Source organism: Tenrec ecaudatus, chromosome 4 (genome assembly GCF_050624435.1).
Source record: "Tenrec ecaudatus isolate mTenEca1 chromosome 4, mTenEca1.hap1, whole genome shotgun sequence".
In the NCBI taxonomy this organism is placed as follows: Eukaryota; Metazoa; Chordata; class Mammalia; order Afrosoricida; family Tenrecidae; genus Tenrec; species Tenrec ecaudatus.
The window spans coordinates 143,733,674-143,757,201 of NC_134533.1; the positions used below are offsets into that span (position 1 = coordinate 143,733,674).

The window sequence follows — 23,528 nt, forward strand, 5'->3', positions numbered from 1 at the left end:
TGGGCCTTTGCACCCACCAGCCAGTGATGCTCCTGCGTTCTGTATCATTGTGTGTGGCTTCATGAGTCTGAAGAGGGATTTATGGACTAGTATCAGACTTATGGACTTGATCTGGACTGGGCTGGGATGTTTTATTGATGCACAATTACTCCTTAATATAAAGTTCTTTCTTACACACATGTGAGTGTTACTGAATTTATTCCTCCAGCTAACCTGGTATAACACAACTAGTAAAGTATTCTTCACTGATATCATAAGTCATTCGGTAAGCCCAACAGTTGAATAACTGAACTCAGCAGATAAACTTTCTATTCAATTCATTATGTGCACTTTTGGGGTGTGCATTCGTGTGTGTGTGTGTGTGTGTGTGTGTGTGTGTGATTGAGGACTCATGACTTTTAGATTTATTATTTTAACTGACACAGCCAATGTCCTCCTCTTGAGGACTCATTGTACCAATATTGCCAGTAGGAGTCTGTTTTAGACTGGCACGATTTTGAAAGACCCAATTATTTAAGTTTTGTCTTGGGATGCTTTGGGGTTGTTTTTTTTGTTTTGTTTGTTTTTTGCTTTCTGGCCTAATCAGGTGTTGGTGCTCAAGGATTGTCCTATCACTTTAAATATGAAATTAGCCTCTGCTCTAAGAAAGCCTGGCTTCCTTTGGAAAGAAAATAACATTGGGAACCGGGACCTGTGCGTGAAGGTCTATCATGGGGACAACATTGCTACTGGCCTTTGTTGATGGGGGAAAGAAACAAGAAGGAAGCCAAAATTTTTAGGTACTGTTTTATAAAAACTTGACTTTGTACTGATATGTCCAATTCAATACAGAACATCACTAACAGACATTGCCCCTAATACTTTTTAGTGGAAAATGATCTCTCTTTTTCACTAATCCTGAAAACTTAGGTTCCTCTAAAAATTAATTTACTTATTTATTTGCTTTATCTGATAAATAAGAGAATAGTTCCAAAAGAAAATGTGATGCGGATACAAAGAATGTGAATGCTGAGTTAAGTTTTTGTATTAGACTGCACACTCTGAAGAGCTATATCCGAATAGCTTGGTCTCGAGTCCCTGCAAGTCTCTCCCACCAGGTGGGAATGTGAGGCCTCACCTGACCATCTCCATCCGCTTTCCTCTTGTTGAGGCTTCAAGTGGTCCCTATTCCCCTGTCTCTGGTCTACCTGTTCATCTTTTATGGCACTGTGAACTCCCATATGCTATAGAATTCACACACTAGAAGTAGAAACTTATTATCATTATCATCTCCCACGCTTGCTTTATTGGGATATAAATCTCATACCGGCATGGAGTTTTATTCATTAAATCTTGACAGTTGTTTCTGAAGGCAAGACTGAGCGAGTTGGGCTTGCTTCCGGGATGAGAAGGCCTCTCTGGGGTCAAACAGCAAAGACGACAAGAGACTGGCATCTTCATTGATGACCAAAAGCCTCTCCAGGTGTTCCCAGGCACCTACCCGCCCAATACTGTCTCCCTGCTCTTCTGGTGAAAGCACGCTTGTCATTAGACCTTGAGCTCATTTGGATCGACTCCTGTGAGACTCAATTACAAGCTGTGAAAAGAGAGCAAACCGTGAGCACTGACTCCAGTCTTGGGCTGGGACTAAGCATCTGAGAGGTCCCTACAAAGAGCTGTGCCTTGTGGCCCGGGGTCTCCATTTAAAGATGATAATCACTCATAGTGTGCCTTTTCACCGATAAGTGTCCCACTTTGAAGGGCTGGGTGACAGTTCAATTCACTGGAGAGAGCAGGCGGTCTGAAGAGCTGGGGAGATGAGGAAATATTCCAGGAGAGAGCCGACTACAAGCTACATAGGAGGCAGCTGTCCTAACATGTGGGCTCTCGAAATGCATGTTGGGAAACTGAATTTAAGCAGAATGTGTAAGTAGAGATACACCAGCTAGACTGGGTAGGCACAGAGACCAGGTGTAATAGAGACCCAAGAGAGCGGGGAGCCAAGTGCCATTCCTGTGCTCAGAGCCTGGCCAGTGCACCCAGGCTGGAGGGCTGGGGAAAACTGAAGGGGTGGAGAAAAACTGGAGGGGTGGGGAAAAACTGGAGGGGTGGGGAAAACTGAAGGGGTGGAGAAAAACTGGAGGGGTGGGGAAAAAGAGGAGGAAAGGCAATGGAGGGTGTATGGTCTTTGTTTTTTGCAAACTGAAAATACATTTACCATCCAGATAAAATATAGCATGAATGCAGTCTTCATTTTAAAAAGTCAAACAGTATAGATGCATACAAAATAGTGCAAAATGATAATAATTTATAAATTATCAAGGGTTCAGGGGGGAGGAGGGAAGGGGAGGGAGAGGAAAATGAGGAGCTGATACCAAGGGCTCAAGGAGAAAGCAGGTGTTTGAGAACAATGATGGCAACATATGTACAAACATGCTTGACACAATTGATGTGTTTATGGATTGTGACAAGGGTTGTATCAGCCCCTAATAAAATGATTTTTTTAATGGTGCAAAGTATACGATCTTCCAACAATATCACCCCTGAAAAGAGTCCCACCAAGTGGAGATGGGGTTGTAAGCTACTAAATTGTTCCCAGCACTGGACTATCTTAAGGGGCCCAAATGGAGGCCAAGGCTGGCTGGCCCCAAGGTTCCAGAGCCGGAGGGAGTGAGGGTAAGAAGGGAGGGAAAAGCTCACCTACCCATCCCTTGACTGCTCAAGAAATTCCTCCCACTGCGCCTCCCCCAGTCTGGCTCTTTCCCTCACACGGTGCAAGCGAGGGGTGTAAAGAAGCTTCTAGAAGGGGATTTGAGATGGAACAATTTCTGTAGGTGATACTTAGGGGAGAAAGGAAACAACTCACTCCTATCGAGCCAATTCTGACTCATGATGACAGGAAGAGGCAGGGTAGAACTCTCCATATGGAGTAGAAAGCCTTGTTTCCCCTACCCCACTGACAGGCTGGTGGTTTCAAACTACTGACCTTGGGATTAAAAGCCCAGGTTGTAACCACAATGCCCCCAGGGCCCCTTTTCAAGGGGAAGAGGGTCCCAAAGACATCTCCTGTGGAATGAGGTCCCAGGAGAGACTCACCATTTTCCTGACTGGGTGGGGCTATAACCACTGCCTCACTTGGGGGTTCTCTAGAAGCCCCAAACCCAGGCAGCCCCTGCACAGCAGGAAGAGGACTGGTCCTACTCCCCTCCTTCCTTGGGGACATCCCCTAGGCATCCTTCCCGGGTTGCTCTGAACTCACGGCTAGCGAGATAACACAAACCCAAAACACCACTTTTTGACAAAAAGATGAACAAGGGTGACCCTACTCCATTTTTTCCCTACGTCAGCAAGAAGGCATCGCGCCTACAGTCAGCCTCGCACGCACAGTTTACCTGTGGCCTGCGATGCGCACATTATGTTACACTTCACAGTCTTTCTTGTACCCACAGAATCAGGTGCCACTCATTGTCAGGGGGGGTATGCAACCCCCACCAAAGTCATGAGTTGCGCACTTTACTGAACAAGTCACCTCTGCATTACACTCACCCTTCCTCGACTCTTCCCTGTTTCCTGGGGACACGGGATCTCTAAGCCCGCTGGTGTGTACAGTCATTAGTTTGAGAGTTCCTGAGCATTTATGTCCTACTCCCCAGAAAAACTATACAAAGCATAATGGGTTTCTCTAGGCCGACACGTGCTAGCATATATGATTACATACACTTGTATATGCGTATGTAGGTTTGGGGTATAGTTAATCCCATTTGACAGATGAGAAAACGGTGGGCCAGACAGATTAAGTCGTTTTCTCTAGGGCCTCTCAGCTAGTGAATGGCAGCCGACTCCGATGGCATGTTCATATCTCCTGACCTTCGGTCACTGCTCTGTCCACTGAAGCTCTCTGCTTCAGACAGTTGTGTGAGGCAAAGACAGGACAGGCTCTTCTTGTTCCCTTGCCTCTTGTCCACCGAGGAAACCAGAAACACAGCCTTCCTCTTCACGGCTCCAGTGTTGTGCACACCCGTGCTCCGCCCCGCCAGGGCTTTCCCATGCCCATTAGACTAGATCCAGGCCCTGAGGAGGTCCTCAGAAGACAGCACGGATATGACGCAGGCCTCCACTTCCTCCTTTCGGCTGCTGATTAACTTCTGGGGTGAATTGGTTATTTTCTGAAAAATAATTTTCATGAATATTTGTTAGAAGTTAGCAGGAATTTTTTTTAAATCACAACATTCCCAACTATTTGATGAATTCATTTTCAAACACTAAAAATACCCAAGGACCATGGCAACCCACAGATCAGCCCTCTGCTCCCTTGGTCAGTGCTGCTCAGTTCCCTGACCCAGCGTGGTCAGTGCTCCCATCTCTGGCCATCCCTACCCCACAAAAGCCAAAAATATAATTGTGGTACCAAAATAGAATCTTAACCCCTTCCACCAGAGAGCTTTGAAAATACTGTCCTGCCTTGTGATTCTCTATGTGAAATACCAGCACAGTACCTATTCAGAGAGAGGGTGTTCCCTGTGAGAGAGATCCTTTATAATCATATTGCACCTTCTCTCAGCAGCCCCATGTCTTTCCATTCCATTTTCCACAAAATTTTGAAGTCCTCTCGTGTGTGTGTGTGTGTGTGTGTGTGTGTGTGTGTGTGTGTGGTTGGGGCGGGGGTGGGGAGTTCAGGTGCCATCCAATCCATTCTAACTCATAACAACCTTATTGACAACAAAATGTAACACTGCTCAGTCTTGCACCATCCTCACAAGCATTGCTACGTTTGAGCCTGTTGTTGCAGCCATGATGTCAGTCCCTCTCAGTGAGAATCCTCCTGTCACTGACCCTCTGCTTCACCAAGTCAATTCCTTCCTCAGGGACTGGTCCCACGCTGATCCCACGACCAAAGAGTTGACATCAGTCATGCTATCCCTGGTTCCATGTACTCTGCTGAATCCGGCTTGAATTTCTTGCAGGTCCCTGTACAAATAGTGCTGCAACTGTTTGTTTTATTTTTTATCTTGAGCAAAATTTTACTTGCGTCTGATATTGTTCTGTAAGCTCTGTGTCGCACGGGATCACTTTCCTTGAAATGTGCACGCATACAGAACGCTTCACGTGGTCAGCCAGGTCTCCTTCTTCCCACGCTTCTTAGCATAGACAAGAGAGTGCTCCAGAGTTGTATCCATGTGTTGAAACATCTACGTTCCATCAATTCCTAGAACCTTACTTTTGGCAATGTTTTTGGTGCAACTTGGAATTTTTCCTTTAATACCATTGGTACTGGTCAGATGCTACCCTGAAGTGGTTGAACATCAAGCAATTCATTTTGACACAGTGACTATGTATTTCTACAATCTTCTTGTTATGCTTTCTGCAGAATTCAATATTTTGCCCACAGAATCCTTCAATATTGTGTGGGAAACTGACAGCCAGGAAGAGTGTTTATGCGGACAAACTTTCAACATTCCTACGTTAAGAACTCCAGAGGGCCCCTGTGGAGAAAGCCTTCACGTTCAGGGGTTGGAGATGCGTCCCACTCACATTCTCCTCATTTAACGTTATTCTCCTCAATGTCCCCCTATATTAATGCCATTTAAGGCGCTGTTTGAAAACATGGTTGCTCACTGCGCTCTTGAAGGTTAACTGCTTACAGGCTATCTGCCTGGAGGTTGTCTGCCATCAAAAGCAATCAGACCCTATTATCTCTCCCTCCTTAAGTAGGACCCACTCCCTTCTGATAAGGATCATAGATTGCTTCCCCTGGAGAAGAGCTCAAAGACATCTAAGGTCAAGCCAACTCAGGGAGGACCAAAGTTAGGCTGCCCTCAACTCTGGAGCCTGCCCACCGTGTTATGTATGTGCCGTCCTGTCACGTGTGTGTGCCTCTAGTGCCTCCCCTTCCTATTGTGTGCACACCCCTAGCCTGTCCCCCTCGTGTTATATGCATGCCTCTTGTCAACCCCTTCTTGTTACAGATGTGCTTACCATGGCCTGCGTGCTCGAGATTATGTAAGCTCACGAGAATACATTAAGCTCTCTCTCTGCACAGACCTGGCTCCTGAAGTCAGGAGTGTGGAGGGGAGCTCTTGCATGCTTTATCTTGTCTTGTGGCTCTTTAATTTCCCCCTCAATTACACAACTGCCCCGTGGACCCATCTGTTTATAGGGAGGCTGGTCCCCTCAATATTGCAACTCAAAACTTGAATTTTTCTTTAGTGCTTTTTGCTTGAAAATACTAAGAGTGTCCTTCCCTCTTGGTTTTCTAACTCATGGTCTGTATACATGCTCTTGTAATATTTTATTTGGTTTTCTCTAACTGCCCGGTAAAGTCTTCTGATTGGTTAGGTCTTCATCCTTTCCTCCACTTGCTTTAGCTAGTCTAAATTCAAGAGCAACTTTTGGAGTTGCTTCTGACATTCATTTTGATCTTTTTCCTTTCCTGTCTTTTCAGTGACCTTTTACTTTCATCTATAATGTCTATGCTGTCGTTTCCACAATTCATTTGACCTTCAGTCATTAGTGCTCAATATGTCAAATCTGTTTTTAAGACGGTCTTTAAATCCAGGTAGGCTATACTCAAGGATATACCTTACATAGGTTGCTGAATCAGAATCAATTCAATAGCACTGGTGGTGTTGGAACATGTCATTGGATATAAAGGATCCAGGAAGACCTGGCAGGCCAGCCTGGGGAAACACTGTGCAGAACTCTTGAGATGCCAGGCAAGCTGGGCTGTGTAGCACACCTGCTCTCTTTGCCATATTGTGTCCTGGAGACAAAGAGAGGCCCAGAAGGTCATCGCTTTCTGGAAAAGAGTGATTTTTCCTTGGCTCCTGATTAGGAGTGACATCCTGTAAGTGCTATTTCCCCTCTCTACAAATGTCTGTGAACCCAGGAAATGTGTGTCATGAGCCACTAACCCCTGGCCAAGGCCATGCTGAAGAGAAGAGGGAATATTACTACCAAGGTGTCAGGGAGGACCACCGTGGGGCAGCAGGAGTACTGGAGCACCTTGCCCACTTTCCAGATGAAGAGTGGCACAACCACAAGGACCAGCAGGAAGCCCACAAATGCAAACAGGGCCAATGCCAGGGGGAGGGCCTCTCCTAGAAACAAAGAGAGAAAATGCACTCAGGAAAGAGCGGTGAAGAGAGCATCTCTGATCCTGAGCCGCCTCGGTTTCCCGGAGCTGGCGCCGTGCGTTGGCCAAGATGGTAGCTGGCAACATTCTAAGCGTTCTTCTGTGCCCTAGAGATTAAAATTACCTCCAGTAAAACCCTCTTTCAAAAATCTAGACTAATGCCTGGTTTCCAGAAAGCCCTAGGGAAGCTTCAAATCCTTTTCTCAGGAAGGGAATGGGGAGGAGCATCACTTGTTCAGCAACCAGCCTGGTTGGCACATACCTTGGCACTGCTACCGGGGGGATGGCAGAGTGCCAGCCCAAGGCAGGATGCGGGGGAGGTGCTGCAAGAGAACAGCACAACAAGGTGATAACTGCAAACAGAGCTTGCTGCACAATTTGCTCCCGGCAATGAGCCCTATTCTAGAGGAAGATTCTGAGTTCAGAAATCAGTCACACAATGACTGTTAGATATTTAGCACCTACTATGTGTACCAGGGCTACTAATACCTACAAGGATGCTTCAGAACCAGAAAGGACACCCCTGATTCCAGAGAGCGGGAGATGGCTGTGCAGAATGGGAAAGTGCCTTACTAGGTAGAACTGGCTCCGAACACGTATCTGTGTGGGAAAGAGCAGTGAGAGGGAGAGCTTTCTCATGCTTTTGGGGGCAGCCATATGAATGTACTAATATTCAAAGTAAGAATTTAAAATGTGAGTGGCTTAAATGCTATACACAAAAACATAAGTAATACTGTTTGAATAGCAAGGTCATGGGGTGTGGGCGTTTCGTACCTTTGAGGTGTTTTTTGTTGGTGGTGGTTGCAAATATCAAACAGGGATTGAGTCAAACAAGAGAATTCTGAAGACTCTCCATGAGGACCCTTGTAGACAAAAGGGTAACCCACCCAGCCTGCGGACAGATCTTCCCACCAAGGGATGACCCAGAACCAAAGTTGCTCAGCAGACATCCACGTCCAGCCAGGAGGAAGGACCGGGAACCTGCCTGTCCTTACCTTCGACCTCCACACATTCTGCCCGGCTGAAGGCACTCCGTCTCTCAATGGCCTTCACGAGTGTCTGGGCCTTGGCACAGTACTTGGCCCCTGGCTCCATGATCTGCAGGTGCACAGGAATGCCGCCGCTCTTTATCAGTTTGACGCGTTCCTGTAGGAGACCAGAAAACACGGCGACCTGTAAAGGGAGGTGAGGCAGGCAAGGCAGAGAAGCGCAAGGGTGGGAAAGCTGCAGCTCTGTCCTTTCCAGGGTGCATCCTGGACGATTTCTTCTCATCCACAGACTCACTTCTATTTATGAAGCACCTTATTGTTTTAGGCAGTGGGCACAGCAGTGGAGCACATATGAAGGGAGACAAGTAATATACAAACACAAATCAGGTGGTGACGCATGCTGTGAAGCAAATGGTACAGGACAAGGAGATAAAGAGTGGTGGAGGGCATCATTTTAAACAAGGTGGTTAGCAAAACCCTCTCTGATCAGGTAACCTTTGGGCAGAGACCTAGTGGTGAAAATTCTAACTGGGTTAGGCGTTTGGCATGGCCATACCCCAGAGGAGATAAGTTCTCAGGAGCAATGAATTGGTGGGTACAGGACCTCCTCCCTCATCCACCTGCCCACTCCTCCACCCAGGCCTCACACCTCCAGGTGTGTGATCCATATCTGATCCTGTGGAGGCCTGTCGGAGCCAGGCCCAGGTGACTCATCACAAGCTTTCTCAACACAAGTTGTGCCAGTTACCACGGGTGGGGATGGGCACCAAACCAAACAATCATAAGACACTGCCCAGGCCCTGATCCGTCCCCACACAACTCCATCTTCCTGATGGCATGTTCTACCACCGACTCCGGTGAGAAGGCATCAGATAAGTGGATACTAGAAATAACATCAACGGCAGCCTCCACGTACAGCTCTTGTTGAATGTCCATGTCCCGGACATTTCTCCAAGAGGTACCACTGACCTGAAAAGAACCCAATATGAGGGCAGCAGCCTGAAACCTGAAACACACGAGGAGCACCAATCAGACCTCTTTTCTAGGCATTCAATCTGGGAACTGGATACCTGAGGCTAGAAGCAAGGACATAAAAGAGGGACCAAATGAAGGGAAAGAAACCTAGGTGGTCTTGCCTGGCCAGCGAGTCATGGCTGTAGGTACATGGAGAGAGGAGTCATGAGGGAAGGGGCCTGTTAGTAAGCAGGGCAGAGGGCCACAGAACAGGTCCAAGGCAGAGGACCCTCCCCAGGAAAGCGAGGCCACCAACGATTAAGTCCTGGGTAAGAGAGGCTGTGACGCCCATTCTGGTCAGAGATTGTGTGGTAGGCACTATTGACTTATATTACTCATAATAATAAAGACTATTTGGCCTTAAATATGAGAGGTGTGAAGAGGCTTCAAAACTTTATGGAAAAATTCCATTATTTTTTCATACCATTTTTTTCCACAAATTTTTTAAATACCCCCCCCCCCGTATATAGGTGCATTGAACACTAATGACCAAAAGCCAGTCATCGATGACTATGGGACGATATCAAGGACGTCATAGTTGATATCGCTATGAAGAAAGTGCAAGGTAATTAAGAAGCCTGGAAAGTATGGACGTTATAAGAAACTTGCTCGGGAATATAGAGTTGCTAAAGTGAAAGGAAGAAATTATGAAACAAAATTACTGAACAGAGGATTTTAAAAGGTGACTCCTGAAGAAAAGAGTAAAGTATTAAAATGAACTGTGCCACGACCTGGCTAGAGTCAGAAACCCAAAGAGAACACCTTGGCATGCCCAGTGCTGGGGGGCTGCTGACTGCCAGCACTCCTGCAGGGCCGTGCCAGGGCCCAGAGGAGAGGAGAGGCCGCGAGCCTGGGGCCCTTTGCCTGGTTATTGTTGAAGGAAGTCATCGTTTGACAAGTTTTATAAATGAGTACTTAAAGATCAGGAATAAGTGAAATTGAAATTTGACAAAATAAAAGAAAGAATGCATACTAATTACAGACCAGACGTTCCATTTGTAGACTACTGAGCAATTTGTATGAAGTGGGGAAGATGAAATAAACCAGAATTTGAAATGGAAGAATAAAGAAAAGAAATAAAAATGAAGTTAAATAAGAAGTAATCTGGAGTCAGAAATCACTACCTTAAGAATCTCATTCTGCTTGAATGAGAGTGGAAGTGAGTGAACGTGCTCAGGGATCTGGGTAATCTACAAGGATAAGATTCCAGGCATTCCAGATCAAAGTCCAGGCCAGATCTGAATCTAGGTCTAGATTCAGAGGTGTTTGTCCGGTCTGGATCCCATAGTAGGTCTGGATCCCACACAGTGCAGGTTACCACAACCAGTACCGCATCAGTCCTGCCCCCATGTCTACTTGGAGGTGTCCTATTGGGACTTGGGCAAATCCAGATCCCAACTGTTGTCTTGGAGGGTTTGGGTTGAGTTTGTAAATTACAGAAAGAGATCGCAGAAAAGTGTTCTCTCAAGATGGCCCCATTGACTATGTTTCTATTGTATATGCGCAGCAGCAGTCCCGGCATTCAAGAGGGTTTGCCTTTGTATCTTTTAGAAAATGTCCGTGATGCCGTGGAAGCTAAAGAGCGTGCCAATGGACTGGAACTGGAAGGCTATAGGACCAGAGTTGATATCGCTATCACAAAAAGCCTACCAACCCCAGCACCTGAGATCTAGATGGGGAGACCCACTACAGCAGCTGCCACCCTCAGGACTACCACGATGAGGACGCCGTGGAAGCGATGATGATTGGGACTACTATGGCATAGAGAAGGTGGTGGCAGAGAAGGAGTATGGAGAGTCGCTCAGAGTGGGATCAAATTTATGGAAGGCTTCTCCCTACTAAAGTCGTGGAGGATACAGGCCACGTTCCTGAGTTCAATCAACTCTCCTCACGCCTATTAAAGTTGAAGACTTCCTGAAACATATCCTAGAGCTGGAATACTTATTGTGGTAAATATATATTTTTTAATTTATTGTCTCCTGCTTAAAACTGAACAGACCTACTGAAGTTAGGTGACTCTCATACTTTTTATAATGACTATTTTTGGTGGAGTTGAAATGCTGTTTTCCTTCTGTATTTGTGTAGTTCAGTGCTTTGTTCAAAGTGAAGAGTTTTCAGAAAAGTAGGTTTTGCATGTATTTTTTTACAATCCAAATTTTGACTGTTGAGAAGTTTCTATTGTAAAAAACTTCATTGAAAAGATTTTTCCACTGAATCCAGGGAATTGTGAAGATGAAAGCCTGTGTGTTGTTATAAGATGCTACCAAATGACAAAAAAAAAAAGATAAATAGTTTGACTTTGTATTTCTTTTAACACATTAATGCTTAACAGGATGGTTCAGAGTAAGTTGGTAGGTAGTAAATTTACAGACAAAACATCCATTTTCCTCCAGTTCATAGAATGCATCATACGTATTAGACTTGTAAAAAAGTGTTAAGGTATGCTCTGTAATTCTGTACTTCTAGTCTAGAATGAAGGATATTTCAATAAAGAAAATGCTTACTGCTTACATAATTGTGGATTTGTCTGTCTTTGTGTAATCTTTATATATAGCAGGGACTAAGAAACATTGCACAGTATATGCCTAAAAAAAGGCTACTTCTTAGAACTTATCACATTGTGATCATCGTATTTCAAATTGTAATAGGCAAGTGACAGTACATTCCACTACAAATGTAATTTTGTCCTCCTAGCTTTCTGTGGTAGTTACAAAATCTGGTGTCAATTTGAGACTGTTAAGAGTGAAGGGGTGGAGTTTAACCTGTCAATCAGGTCACAGCTTGATGACCTCATTTGGAGGCCCTTTGGAGATAAATAGCTCACTGGAGGCCAGACCCAGCTGCTTCCTCTTCCTGCTGACAAGACACTTGGAGTTATGTTGAAGGAGCCAGAGCCCTGGAGCTGGAGGAGCCATGTGGAGAACCACGCCAGCACCGAGAAGCTTCCACCGCCACTGAATCCACAAGGCTTTCCACCTACTGGCCTTTGATCTTCCTGCATTTGACATCATTGTGTGTGTTGCGTGAGTCTGAAGAGGAATTTATAGACTGGTCTCAGACATATGGGCTAATATCGGACATATGAACTTGATCTAGACTGGACTGGGATGTTTCTTAATATACAATTACACTTTTATATAAAGCTCTTTCATATATATATATATATATATATATATATATATATATATATATATATATGAATGACTGTGAATTTGTTTCTCTAGTCAGTCCGGACTAACACACTTCCTATGTGAAAAATACTCCAGAGTGCTTCAAAGTATAACAAGAGAGAAGGGAAAACTATACTGTGTCATGGATGAGCCAAAGACTTTGCCCTGTTCATTTAAAAAATATTCTTTTCAGGTACTTTGCTTACCAAAGGAAGCTCAATTTCATTCAAATATTTTGAGAACCTTGTTTAAATAAACTAAAGTGAAAAGAAGGGGGGGCTGCTGAATGACACAAGAAGCATCTATAGAAGATTAAAGGAATACACAGAGACACTAAATTAGAAAGAATTTGTTCAATAGTTCTAAGAAGCAGCCTATTATCAAGAACCAGTGGTATTGAAGGAGAAATTCAAGTTACACTTAAGGCATTGTGAAAGAAAGAAAGGAAGGAAGAAAGAAAAAGAAAGGAGGCTCCAAGAATTGATTAAATGAAATGCCAACTGAGACATTTTAACAAAGGATACAACCCTGGAAGCCCGATGCCAAGAAATATGGGTGATAACTATCTAGCCAACTGACTGGAAGAGACTCATATCTGTGCCCATTCCAAAGAAAGGTGATCCAACATAATGTGGAAATTGTCAAACAATATCGCCAATATCACAAGCAAATAAATACCCCAAGAGACAATGCAAAAATGGTTCCAGCATCAACAGAGAACTGCCAGAAATCCAAGTGTGATTCAGAAGAGGACATGAAATGAGGGATAGCACTGCTGATATCAAATGGGTCTTGGCTGAAAGTAGAAAACACCAGAAAGATGTTTATCTACATTTTATTGCCTATGCAAAAGCATTTGACTATGCAGATCTTAACAAATTATGGCTAATATTGTGAAGCATTGGGCCTCCAGAGCCCTTCCTGTGCGTGTGCAAACTCTGTACATAGATCAAGAGACAGTCGTTTGAAAAGGACAAAGTTTTAAAAAGCAAGTTTTAAAAGCAAGTTTTAAAAAGAGAGCATGTATGTGTCAGGGTTGACCCTCTTTACTATACTAATTCCATGTTTGCTGAGCATGTAACCCGCAAAGCTGGGCGACCTGGAGGAGAACATGGCATCAGGATCAGAGCAAGGTTCCTTACCAGTCTGCCAGATGACAGAGCCTTACTGCTGAAAGGGAAGATGAAGCATTTACTGATGAACAAAGAGCAAGACCTTCCGCGTGGATCACACCTCAACATTAAAAAATCACCACACCTGTCAACAAGCAACATTCCAATAAATGTAGAAAAGATGCAAGTTGTCAAGGGTTTAATTTTACATGGATCCCCAATCGATGCCAATGGGAGCAGCCATCAGGAAGTCAAATGAAATGCTTCACTGGACCAATCTGTTGCGCGGGACCTGTGTCGCACCTGTTGAAGAGCAGGGAGGTCCCTGTGGGCACAAGTGTGTGCCTCACACAGCCCTGGTACTTCCCATCACTTCATATGCACGCCTGCAGAGGTCAGACGATGAATACGGAAAAGAATGGATAATATTTGAATTATGGTATTGGTGAAAATATTACATATACCATGGACTGCCCGAAGAATCGATAAGGCTGTCTAATCTCAGGAGGATTAATCTTGATAAAATCAGGAGAAGCTCCTCTCTTACATATAGGGTCACCATGAGTCAGATTGAAGACTTTGGTCAGAGGAACGAACAAATACATGTGTCTTGAAGGAAGTCCCGGCAAAATGTTCCTTGGAAGGAAGATGGTGAGACTTCCTTTCGTGCACTTTAGATGTATCATCAGGAGGGATCAGTTCCTGGAAAAGAATTCTGCTTGGTTGTGTACAGTCAGTTAAAAAAACGAAGGTCCTAGACCAGATACAGTGGCTAATATGGGTGCGAGGATGGCAGAGTGCAGTGTTTCATTCCGTTGGACACAGGGTGACTTTAAGTGGGAACCAGCTTGATGGCACTAACAACGTGTGTCCTTGTGCTGAGTGGTGTGGGCCGCTCGGCCTTGTCATGTTGAGCAGGAGCTCCACAGCTCTGACTGTTGCCTGGTTCCTGCTGAGCTTCTCTCTGAAAGCTGATCTCCCACCCCAACCCAGCCTGCAGCAGCCTTCCCACTGGGTAGGTAGGGCAGCATACCACAAAGGCATTCCAGGTTCACATCTGCTCATAATTAATCAGATTTCTTCATACGGCAGCTCCACTGCTGTACCCTGCCCAGGTTCACACCCTCGAGAGGCTTAGGCCGGCCTCATACGCTTTTGAAATCATCCGGTTGATCTGGAACAACCTGCCCCTAAGCAGGCCAGGAGCAGTTGCTGAGGAGACCCGCTGGTGAAGGAGAAGAGGCACACTGCAGAGGTGTGGTCGGTTCAATTACCCACGAGTTTAGGGTAAGGAAGCAGCTCACACACTTCAACAAAAGTGGCCTGAAAAACTCGCAGCTAAGGCCTGAGATGGACTGAGACAATTCTTTGAAGAGCCTTCCACGACTGTTGGCCAGTTTGCCTTGCCACCTCTCAGAGCCCGTGCCACCTCCTCCTCCTCCACGGGCTCAGAAAAGCAGGGGCCCAGGCTGTCAGTCTCACCTTGGCATCGGGCTCACTCCTCCAGTAGACCACGTTGAACTCTAACTGAGGGCCCAGGTCTTCCAGCTGGATCACCATGTGGAAGCCATCCTTGATGACCTCTGTCTTGGGTGGGGTGAGGATGGCTATTGACAAAACAAAAGGAGAATCAAAGCCAGCCCCAGTCAGGACTGATTTCCTGAGAACATGGTAACAAAGTGGTTAGAGGAAACCGGCCAGGCCTGAAGGAAAAAGGACGGTCTTGGTGGCACCTCCACAGCATGTGGAAACGTGTACGAATAGCCTCCAGTACTCAGCAGGAACGCAGGAATAGCTTTTTAAATGATGGGTGAAGAAAAAAGTCGGCAAAGACTGACTGTAATTTCTTTTTGCAACCTCTTGACTACATAAAGTCCACTGTTCTTTCCCCAGGAGACACAGAAAAATTATTGAATGTTCAAGGAAACAATTTTTTTTTCAATTTGATTTCAAATTTTTGTATGCCATGCTTGGAATTTCTTTTCATCTTGGCAGTGAGCAGGCGCTCTTTCTTCACGTTTGCCAAACTCCTCCAGGAGCTCAGGCTTACTGCTGACAGCCGCGGTGCTGTCTTTGCCCCTTCCTTTGCCCCATACCTGTCGGAGGTATGTACCTTTGTTTGGCTCACACAGATCAGGGACATGTACAGACTATTGATGACTTGGCATCCTACGAATGGGAGGGCCATCCTATGCTCATATTCTGACTGGAAACTGCTGGCCTGTTAGAGGGCTTTACCAATTCCAATAATCACCTCTGGAAATTACAACGTGAGCACAAGCACTGCACTTCGCCTTCAGGATTCTTACCACCGACTAGCAACCTCCGTGGATCCATTCTCCTCCATGGGCCAAGGACAGAAGGGCCCCCCACAGGCATTCTCTACTCTCTGGCAGCTGATAAGAGAGCCAATGCTTGCCCCTCAGATCCAAACACTGCGGGACCAGAAGGGTCACCCCAGATTGCTGGGCTTATCTTGGGGAAAAGGGTAGGCTGTGTTTGAGGTTGGGGTTGGGGTCAGCAGACACTCGGAAAATGTAGTCCCCGAAGGGAGGTATCAGAGGGCAGCCATCTGCCACCGGCCTTACTCATCAGTCGGAGAACGGAAGCGCAGCCATCTGAGGAGCTGCTTGGAGGCGGGACAGGAAGATCTGGAACGTCAGGGGCCATCTGTACAAAATACATTCAGTCCAGAAGCTGCACGTGGCCACAGCACTGGTGGGACTCGCTCCGAAGGAAAAGCGGTCTCTGATTTCTCTGCGATTTTGTCAGACATGACTAAACATGGCTCCTTTGTGCTCATCTTTTGAAGGACCCCGGATGGTGCTGTCAGGTGGGCGCTGACTGCTAACTACAGGTCAGCAGTGCAAGTCCACCGGCTGCTCTTCAGGAGAAACTTCCATCTGTCTGCTCCTCCACTGAACCCTTGTACAGAGTTGCTAAGAGTTAGAAGCAACTCAACGGCAGTGTTTGGTTTTGGCTCTTGGATTTTCATCTTTACTGAGAACAGAATTAGAGAAAATTATCTATAGCTTCTGTGCAGAGACTATTTGGACAGTGGTCTATGCAGACTTTATATCATAACCCCACTCTCAGCTTATATCACTGATAGAACTGAGCCCAAAGAAGGCAAAGGGCCTTCACAGAGTTTCCGTCAGGCCTGCCTCAGAGATGGAGCTGCCTTGCTCCTCCCCACTCCACTCACTCCTCCACCCTGAAGCTTCACCACCACCACCACCGCCACCACCACCGCCGCCGCCATTTCCACCACCACCACTATTCCAGGAAACCACCTTCTCAAAGGCCTGACCAGGGGCCCTTCCCCTGGGCCTCTTCTCTTTACCCAGTGGTCTCAGAAGGGTGATCGCTTCTGGTGGCTCTGTGAAAAGTATAGACCTTTTTGCTCCAAGAGGATGCTCATGCGAGCAGTGAATGTGGGCTAATGAGGACCCGGATACGAGGACCCGCACTGAGTCCCCGCAGGGTGGAAAAGCGCAGTCCTAGCCTGGCTCTGCCGCTCCCAGAGCAGCTTTGCTTTGGACTCCCTCCACCTACACCCTCTGCCTGAGCCTGCCAGGAGTTACTTCCGAAGCTGGAGAACGTGCGGAAGAAGGGCATGTGGGAAGAAGCTGGCAGCTTTTAGGATGTACGAATCACAGTTGTTCGCATTCTCGATCCTCTATGTCAGGGTATTTTGATGCTAAAGAGAGTCTGGAAAATATGGGGCAGCATGGTCCTGGAGGAAGGGTTAGGAGGCAGGAAGAGTAAAGAGAAACAGAACTTACTTGAGTTTCGATTAAAGGGGTGCTCCAGGATGCTCCAAGCTGAGGTCTGAGAGCCCAGCGTGGCACTGACCCGGAAGTTGTACCACACAGTGGCAGTGATGTCATCAGTGACATCGCACTCAGGTTTTGTGATGGGTGAGTCCCAGTGGCTGGGGATCCACATGTGGCTCAGGTACAGGCTCTCGTACTCCCTGGCCAAGAAGACGGGGCACAGCATCACTCTAGCCCCTCCAAAAGAGCTTCAGTCTCCTACTCTGGGGAGATCAGCACAATATCTGCTTGCACCACACTCCTCCTTCCCCAACCTCATCCTCCCTCACGCCGAGGGCCAGAAAAGAGGCGCCTAGGCCTACCACAGTCCATTCAGGTCTCTGCAGCTCTTTTGCCACCTCTCTGATTTCAGTCACTGCCATCGTCTGAACTGGCACTCCAGCTGCCACAGCTGACATTCTGTAAACCGCTCCGCACTCACTAGGCCATGGCTTCTCAGAGCGTAGCTTCCACTGGAATCCAGGCCCTTTCCTCCAACGCGGTGGGTTCGTTCAGCCTCCGGACCTCTGCACTAGTGTTTACTCTGTTCCAAAGGCTCGACTCCCCCGTTCACATGACTGGCTCCTCTCGCTTAATTGTCACCTCCTCGGAGAAGCCTTCCCTGACTGCCTCATTTTACGGAGCCACAGAATCAACTCTCTGGTATATCACCTTTAGCTTCAATCTAGCACTGATAATTATAGAGCAATGCGCCCAAAAAATTTTCCATGGTGACGGAAACGTTCTGTCTGTCCTGTGCAGTGTGGTGGCCAGGAGCCAGAATCAGCGTGATGGCAGCGAGAGCCGTCTGTGCCTACTGAGTGCTCGAAATGTGGGTAATGTGACGGAGGACCCACAACAACAAAATTATATTTCAATACATTTAAATTAATCAAAGTAGTTCCCATATTGGAAAATGCAAATCTGTACATTTGTTTCTTTACCTTCGTAGTGTTTGTAAAAACCCATATCCGGGAACTATAGCCCCGAGCCTAAAAGAATGCTTACGCACGTAAGTACTTCGAAAAACAAAAACCCATCGTCATCAAGTGGATTCTAACTCATGGCGACCCTAGAGGACAGGGTAAAATGCCCCCGTGGGTCTCAGAGACTGTAATTCTTCATGGGAGGAGAAAACTCTGTCTTTCTTCCACAGAGTGACTGGTGATTTTGAACTGCCAACCTTGCTGTGAGCAGCCCAACAGGGATAGGTGCTTAGTTTGTATTCATTCTTAATACAATACACTGTCCATCTTTTGTGTCCCTCTCCTATAGCCTGAGCCTGGAGGACCTGCAGAAGAGTCCAGCCCACCTAGCCCCTGGACCAGCCGGCCTTTAAGTTCACATGATTTGGAACGCCTCCCTGCTCTCCCACCTCATCAGTATCTAAACCTCTAACAATGTGCCCACCTCAAATGAGAGTCAACTCATTTTTTCAGGTTTTCTTCGGCATTGGACAGTGACTAACTGTTGAAAACTATCTCCCTCAGAAAGTTGCAAACACTTGTGTTTCCAGAGGGTTCATGGTCAAATTCCTAACATAGCTTCCCGCTTCTCTTCACCACTCCCACTGCCTCTGCAGACACAGGGGCAGTGAGGCAAGGTCTTCCTTCCCTGACTTTGCAGAACCTCCATGAGTCCTTGGCAAGGGAGGAAGGAGACAACTGTAATCCAAAGGACAAAAACAATGCAAATAATAAACCGTAGACACCTTACCCCTGGTACTGGACAGAATAGTATATTGTTTTTCCAGGTACAACCACAGGGCTCCACACCAGGATGTGCCTCATGTTGGTTGAATGTACAGAGAGGTTCCGAGGGGCAGGCAGGACAGCCACTCCATCTAGGATTGAAAGGCAGACAGGCTGAGAGATGGGCTCATACTGGAGAGATGCCATGATTTCAAATTGGTGTCTAAAGAAAGGCCTCGCCTGTTTGTGAACGAGGACTGGTCCTAATGTCATCAGATGTGTAACACTAAACTTCTCTTACCTTCATTATAATTCCGGCGTTGGTGATAAAGCAATGACATTAATAGCAGCTAAAATTTGCTGGTAGGAGTCCTGGTGGTGGAGTAGTTATGAGTTGGGCTGCTAACTGCGAGATCAGCAGTTCAAAACCACCAGCTGCTCTTCGGAAGAAAGAGGAGGCTTTCCATTCCCATAAAGGGTTAGTGTCTGAACACCCCCCACCCCCCACCCCCCGAGGCAGTTCTATTCTGTCCTATAGGGTTGCTATGAGTCTGCATTGACTTGATGGCAGTGAGAATATTAACTGAGCACCTGCCATGTCCTATCTAAGTCATGTGCTAACGGCTACTCTCTTATCTAATCCTCATAACCATGCTGGGAGGTAAAGGCTTTTATTCTTTCCATTGTGTGGATGAGGAAACTGAGGCAGCTAGACAGACCGGCATCCAGGCCATGATTCTGCCACTTACGGAAGTTGCCTGAATCTGTGCCACCCACTCCTGCATGACAAGCCCATGGAGGCCTGACTGACTAGGTTCCCATCAGCAGCTTCTCCTTCTACAGCCATCCTTGGGGACAGCACACATTCCCTGTGCCCAACGAGGCTGAAGGGGGCACCAGCGGCCAGCGACAAGGGCCAGGCTCAGGCCTGCTGTGGAGGGAACATCATGGAAAAGGGGCATCGAGCTAGTTCACAGACTTTTCCCCGGAAGACTGCAGGCTCTTGAGCCAATGTGGAGCACAGGTATGGAGCACCTGTGGAGCACAATGTGGAGCACCTAAGTGTTCAGAGTATGTACACCACGAGCCCATCCATTGCTCTCAGTGGGGCTACCATTTGCACACACATCGAAAGAGGCCGGTGAAGTCAAAGATCTTCTCACGAGACATTGGGCAGCCCTGGGCTCATCCTCCTGTCCGGCCCTAGGGCGCAGTCTGTCCCCTCTCCCGTGGTTCTTCTCGCCCTTCTTTCCCATGCTCCCCCTCTAACACCTGCCTCCCTTTGCTGTCACTGTCACGGTGATGACATGGACGGCTTTCTGTGTGGAGGGGCGAGGGCCCTAATGCATGACTTGCATCCCTGTGCCTGTCTCTGAAGTGGCACCTGCTGCTCAGTCTCGGGCCCTGCTACCACAGCGGGACAGGAGGAGCCGCGGGCGCCCCCCTGAGCTTCCCTGCCTCTTCTCTAATGCAGGCCCCTGATGACCCACACCCGACTTACCCTCAGAGACGGTGGGCCCGTGTGTGAGGGAACACCTGGGCGCCCACTAAGGAGGGTTCCTGTTCCCCCAACCCTAACCTCACCGTCACCGGAAGGATGGAAAGGAACAGGACTGGCTGGGGAGTGGCGTGGCCCAGAAGGATGAGCATGGGCCTCCCTGCTCTCCATCCTCTAGTGAATATGCAAAAACATTCCTCTCAGACAGCTACTTGGGAACGATGAAGCTATCGAAACAGGAGGGCTCCTGACTCCTGGCCAGAACATCCAGCCCAGTCGAGGAAGGCAGAGCTATCACGGAGCCTGGCCCTTTCGCCCGGTCCCAATGGCCTCAGCGAAGAGCCGTGTCTCCTCTGGTTTTCCCATCCGGCTTGTTCCGCACCTGCTAACAACCTCTCCTTGCCCTTTACCTTTCAGGGTGGCCAAGGGAGCTGCCCCACCGAATTGCTGGTTCCTTCTCCTCCCAGTCCCTCTCCATTGCAAATACCACATTACTCCCCCAGTGCCAAACTCACTCCCTTCTCTAGAGCTCCCCTCCGCCCTTGAACTTAGCTTCACCTCTCCTGAGTAGGGCCTGGGCCACAGGCTACTCTTCCTTCTCCTTGCCACAAGTTGTTTTTTTTCTATTTACTGAACTTTTCTTTGCACCTAAATTCCTCAGTATCTGGCATACTCTCTGCTCCCCCAAGGGGTCACAACTCTGCCACTGCGCCATCCACTGATAGCTGACTCCTCCCGTGAAGGATTGTGCTGAGACTCATCACAGCCATGTATGTAAAATGACAAGCAGAAATCCTGTAAGAGGTCTTTGTGCCACCCCAAGAGTGTAACAAACCAAAGCTGTTCCCGAGCCTGGTACTTCAAGGGGTTCCGTGCTACTGTGACTGGGCAGAGACTGGGGCGGCAGACAGGGCAGGAATCTATCATTCTACAAGTGCTTTAAGGCTGGACGGAGACCAAGCAGCCCAGCAGAATGAGGCCGAGAACATGCGATGGGCGGGGCCCTGGGCTGAACATGCACTCACAGGCCAGCAGTGAGAGCTTTGATAGGAAGATGGCATCAGTTGGTAGGATGTCATATTAATATGGTGAGCTGTCCCTTAAAAAACAAACAACTACAAAGACTTTCTATTAGAAAACAATTAAGACCTATTAAAAAGTAGAAAGGCTAATATAAGAAGCCCTAATGTGTCCCTACCCAGCTTCAACAAGGATAAACCCATGGCCAGTCTTATTTCTTCACTATGACCACCCACTCTGTGTATGTGTGCAAATCTGCTATTTCATTAATAGGTGGCTTCGGGGAACTTCAGTTCAAGGCTTAGAACGGGGGTTCTCAACCTTCCTAATGCCACGACCCTTTCATACAGTTCCTCATGTTGTGGTGACCCCTCCAACCATAAAATTATTTCCGTTGCTACTTCATAACTATAATTTTGTTACTGTTATGTATGGGCGACCCCTGTGAAAGGATCATTCAACCCCCAAAGGGGTTGCGACCCACAGGTTGAGAACCGCTGGCTTAAAGGATATTTATTTCTCTCAGGGTTCAAGTCCAATATGCTGAACTTTTTTTCTCGTTATTTTATTTTATTTTTTAAAACATTTTATTAGGGGCTCATACAACTCTTATCACAATCCATACATATACATACAATTTTAGTTTTATCCAACAACTTTCAACAATTATATTGTTGTTGTTCTTGTTAGGTACTGCTGAGTCTATTCCAACCCATAGAGACTATATACTGGTCCTGTGCTATCCTCACAGTGTAATGGTGGACAGTTATATTAGGATACATCTATTGTAGCCCTGGTTTGAATGGTCAGTAGTGGTAGCCAGGCACCATCTAGTTCTTCTGGTCTCAGGGTAGATGAGCATAGGGACTGTGTGGGCTATAAATTAGTTTCTTCTCTGAGACATTCACTTCCTTCCTTCTCCTTTGCTATTAATGAGTAGAGACCTGTTCTGAAGAAAATTGCTGACATTACATTATTAGGGTTTTCAAAATAGAATAGCTATGAAATACATCTCAACAAATTTAGAAGAACTGAATTTAGAGAATATATTCTTTGGCCATAATAGAATGAAAGTAGAAATCAATAACAAAGACAATAGGGAAATCTCTAAATATTTTTAAATTAAGCAACATACTTCAAAATAACTCATGCATTAAAGGTTCAAAGGGGAAAAAAGCATAAAACTGCATCACCTTGAATGAAAATTAAAATATCAAAATATCTAAGATACATCTAAAGCAGTGCTGAAGGGATACTTACAGTAGGAAATATTTGCATCAGAAATTAAGAAAGGCCTAAAATCAGGAATCTAAGTTCCAATTTCAAGAACCTAGAATAATAAGAGCAAAATAAACCTAAGACCAGCGGAAAGAAATAATAAAGAACAAAAATCAATGAAATAGTTGTAAAATCAATGAAATAATAAACTCATCATTCAAAATAAAGCTGAGAAAGCTCTAGTAAGATTGACAAAAATTTAAAAAATCTAACTACAAGTGTGTACATATGTAAATATATTTATATAGGAGGATGGGGAAATAGATCTATATGCATATAATTATAGGTTTAGTATTAAGATAGCAAATGGACATTGGGTCTCTACTCAAGTACTCCCTGAATGCAAGAATACTTTCTTCTATTAAATTGGCATTCTATGATGCTCACCTTCCCAACAGGATTGCTGAAGACAAAGCAGGTACATAAGTAAATGTGGTGAAGAAAGCTGGTGGTGCCTGGCTATCAAAAGATATAGCATCTAGGGTCTTAAAGGCTTGAAGATAAACAAGTGGCCATCTAGCTGAGAAGCAACAAAGCCTACATGGAAGAAGCACACCAGCCTGTGAGATCACGAGTTGTCTATGGTATCAAGCATTAAAGAACAAAAATCAAGCCATTGTGAATGAGGGGGAGTGCAGAGTGGAGACCTAAGACCCATCTGTAGGCAACTGAACATCCCCTTACAGAAGGGGGAATGGGGAGGAGACGAGCCAGTCAGGGTGCAGTGTTGCACTGATGAAACATACAACTTTTCTCTAGTTCTTTAATGCTTCCTCTCCCATACTGTCATGATACCAATTCTACCTTACAAATCCAGCTAGATCAGAGGA

General features: G+C 46.4%; 1 protein-coding gene across 1 annotated transcript; it reads right to left on the reverse strand.

The window, feature by feature from the left end:
- Positions 1-1,950: 1,950 nt before the first annotated feature.
- On the reverse strand, positions 1,951-19,051 carry IL20RB (interleukin 20 receptor subunit beta). The gene is made up of 6 exons (XM_075548847.1): positions 18,928-19,051; positions 17,182-17,372; positions 14,879-15,003; positions 8,107-8,257; positions 6,934-7,076; positions 1,951-4,145 (listed from the first exon to the last, which is right to left on the reverse strand). The coding sequence occupies exons 1-6, from the start codon at positions 18,999-19,001 to the stop codon at positions 4,038-4,040; spliced, it is 792 nt and encodes a 263-aa protein (XP_075404962.1). The 5' UTR covers positions 19,002-19,051; the 3' UTR covers positions 1,951-4,037.
- Positions 19,052-23,528: the final 4,477 nt, after the last annotated feature.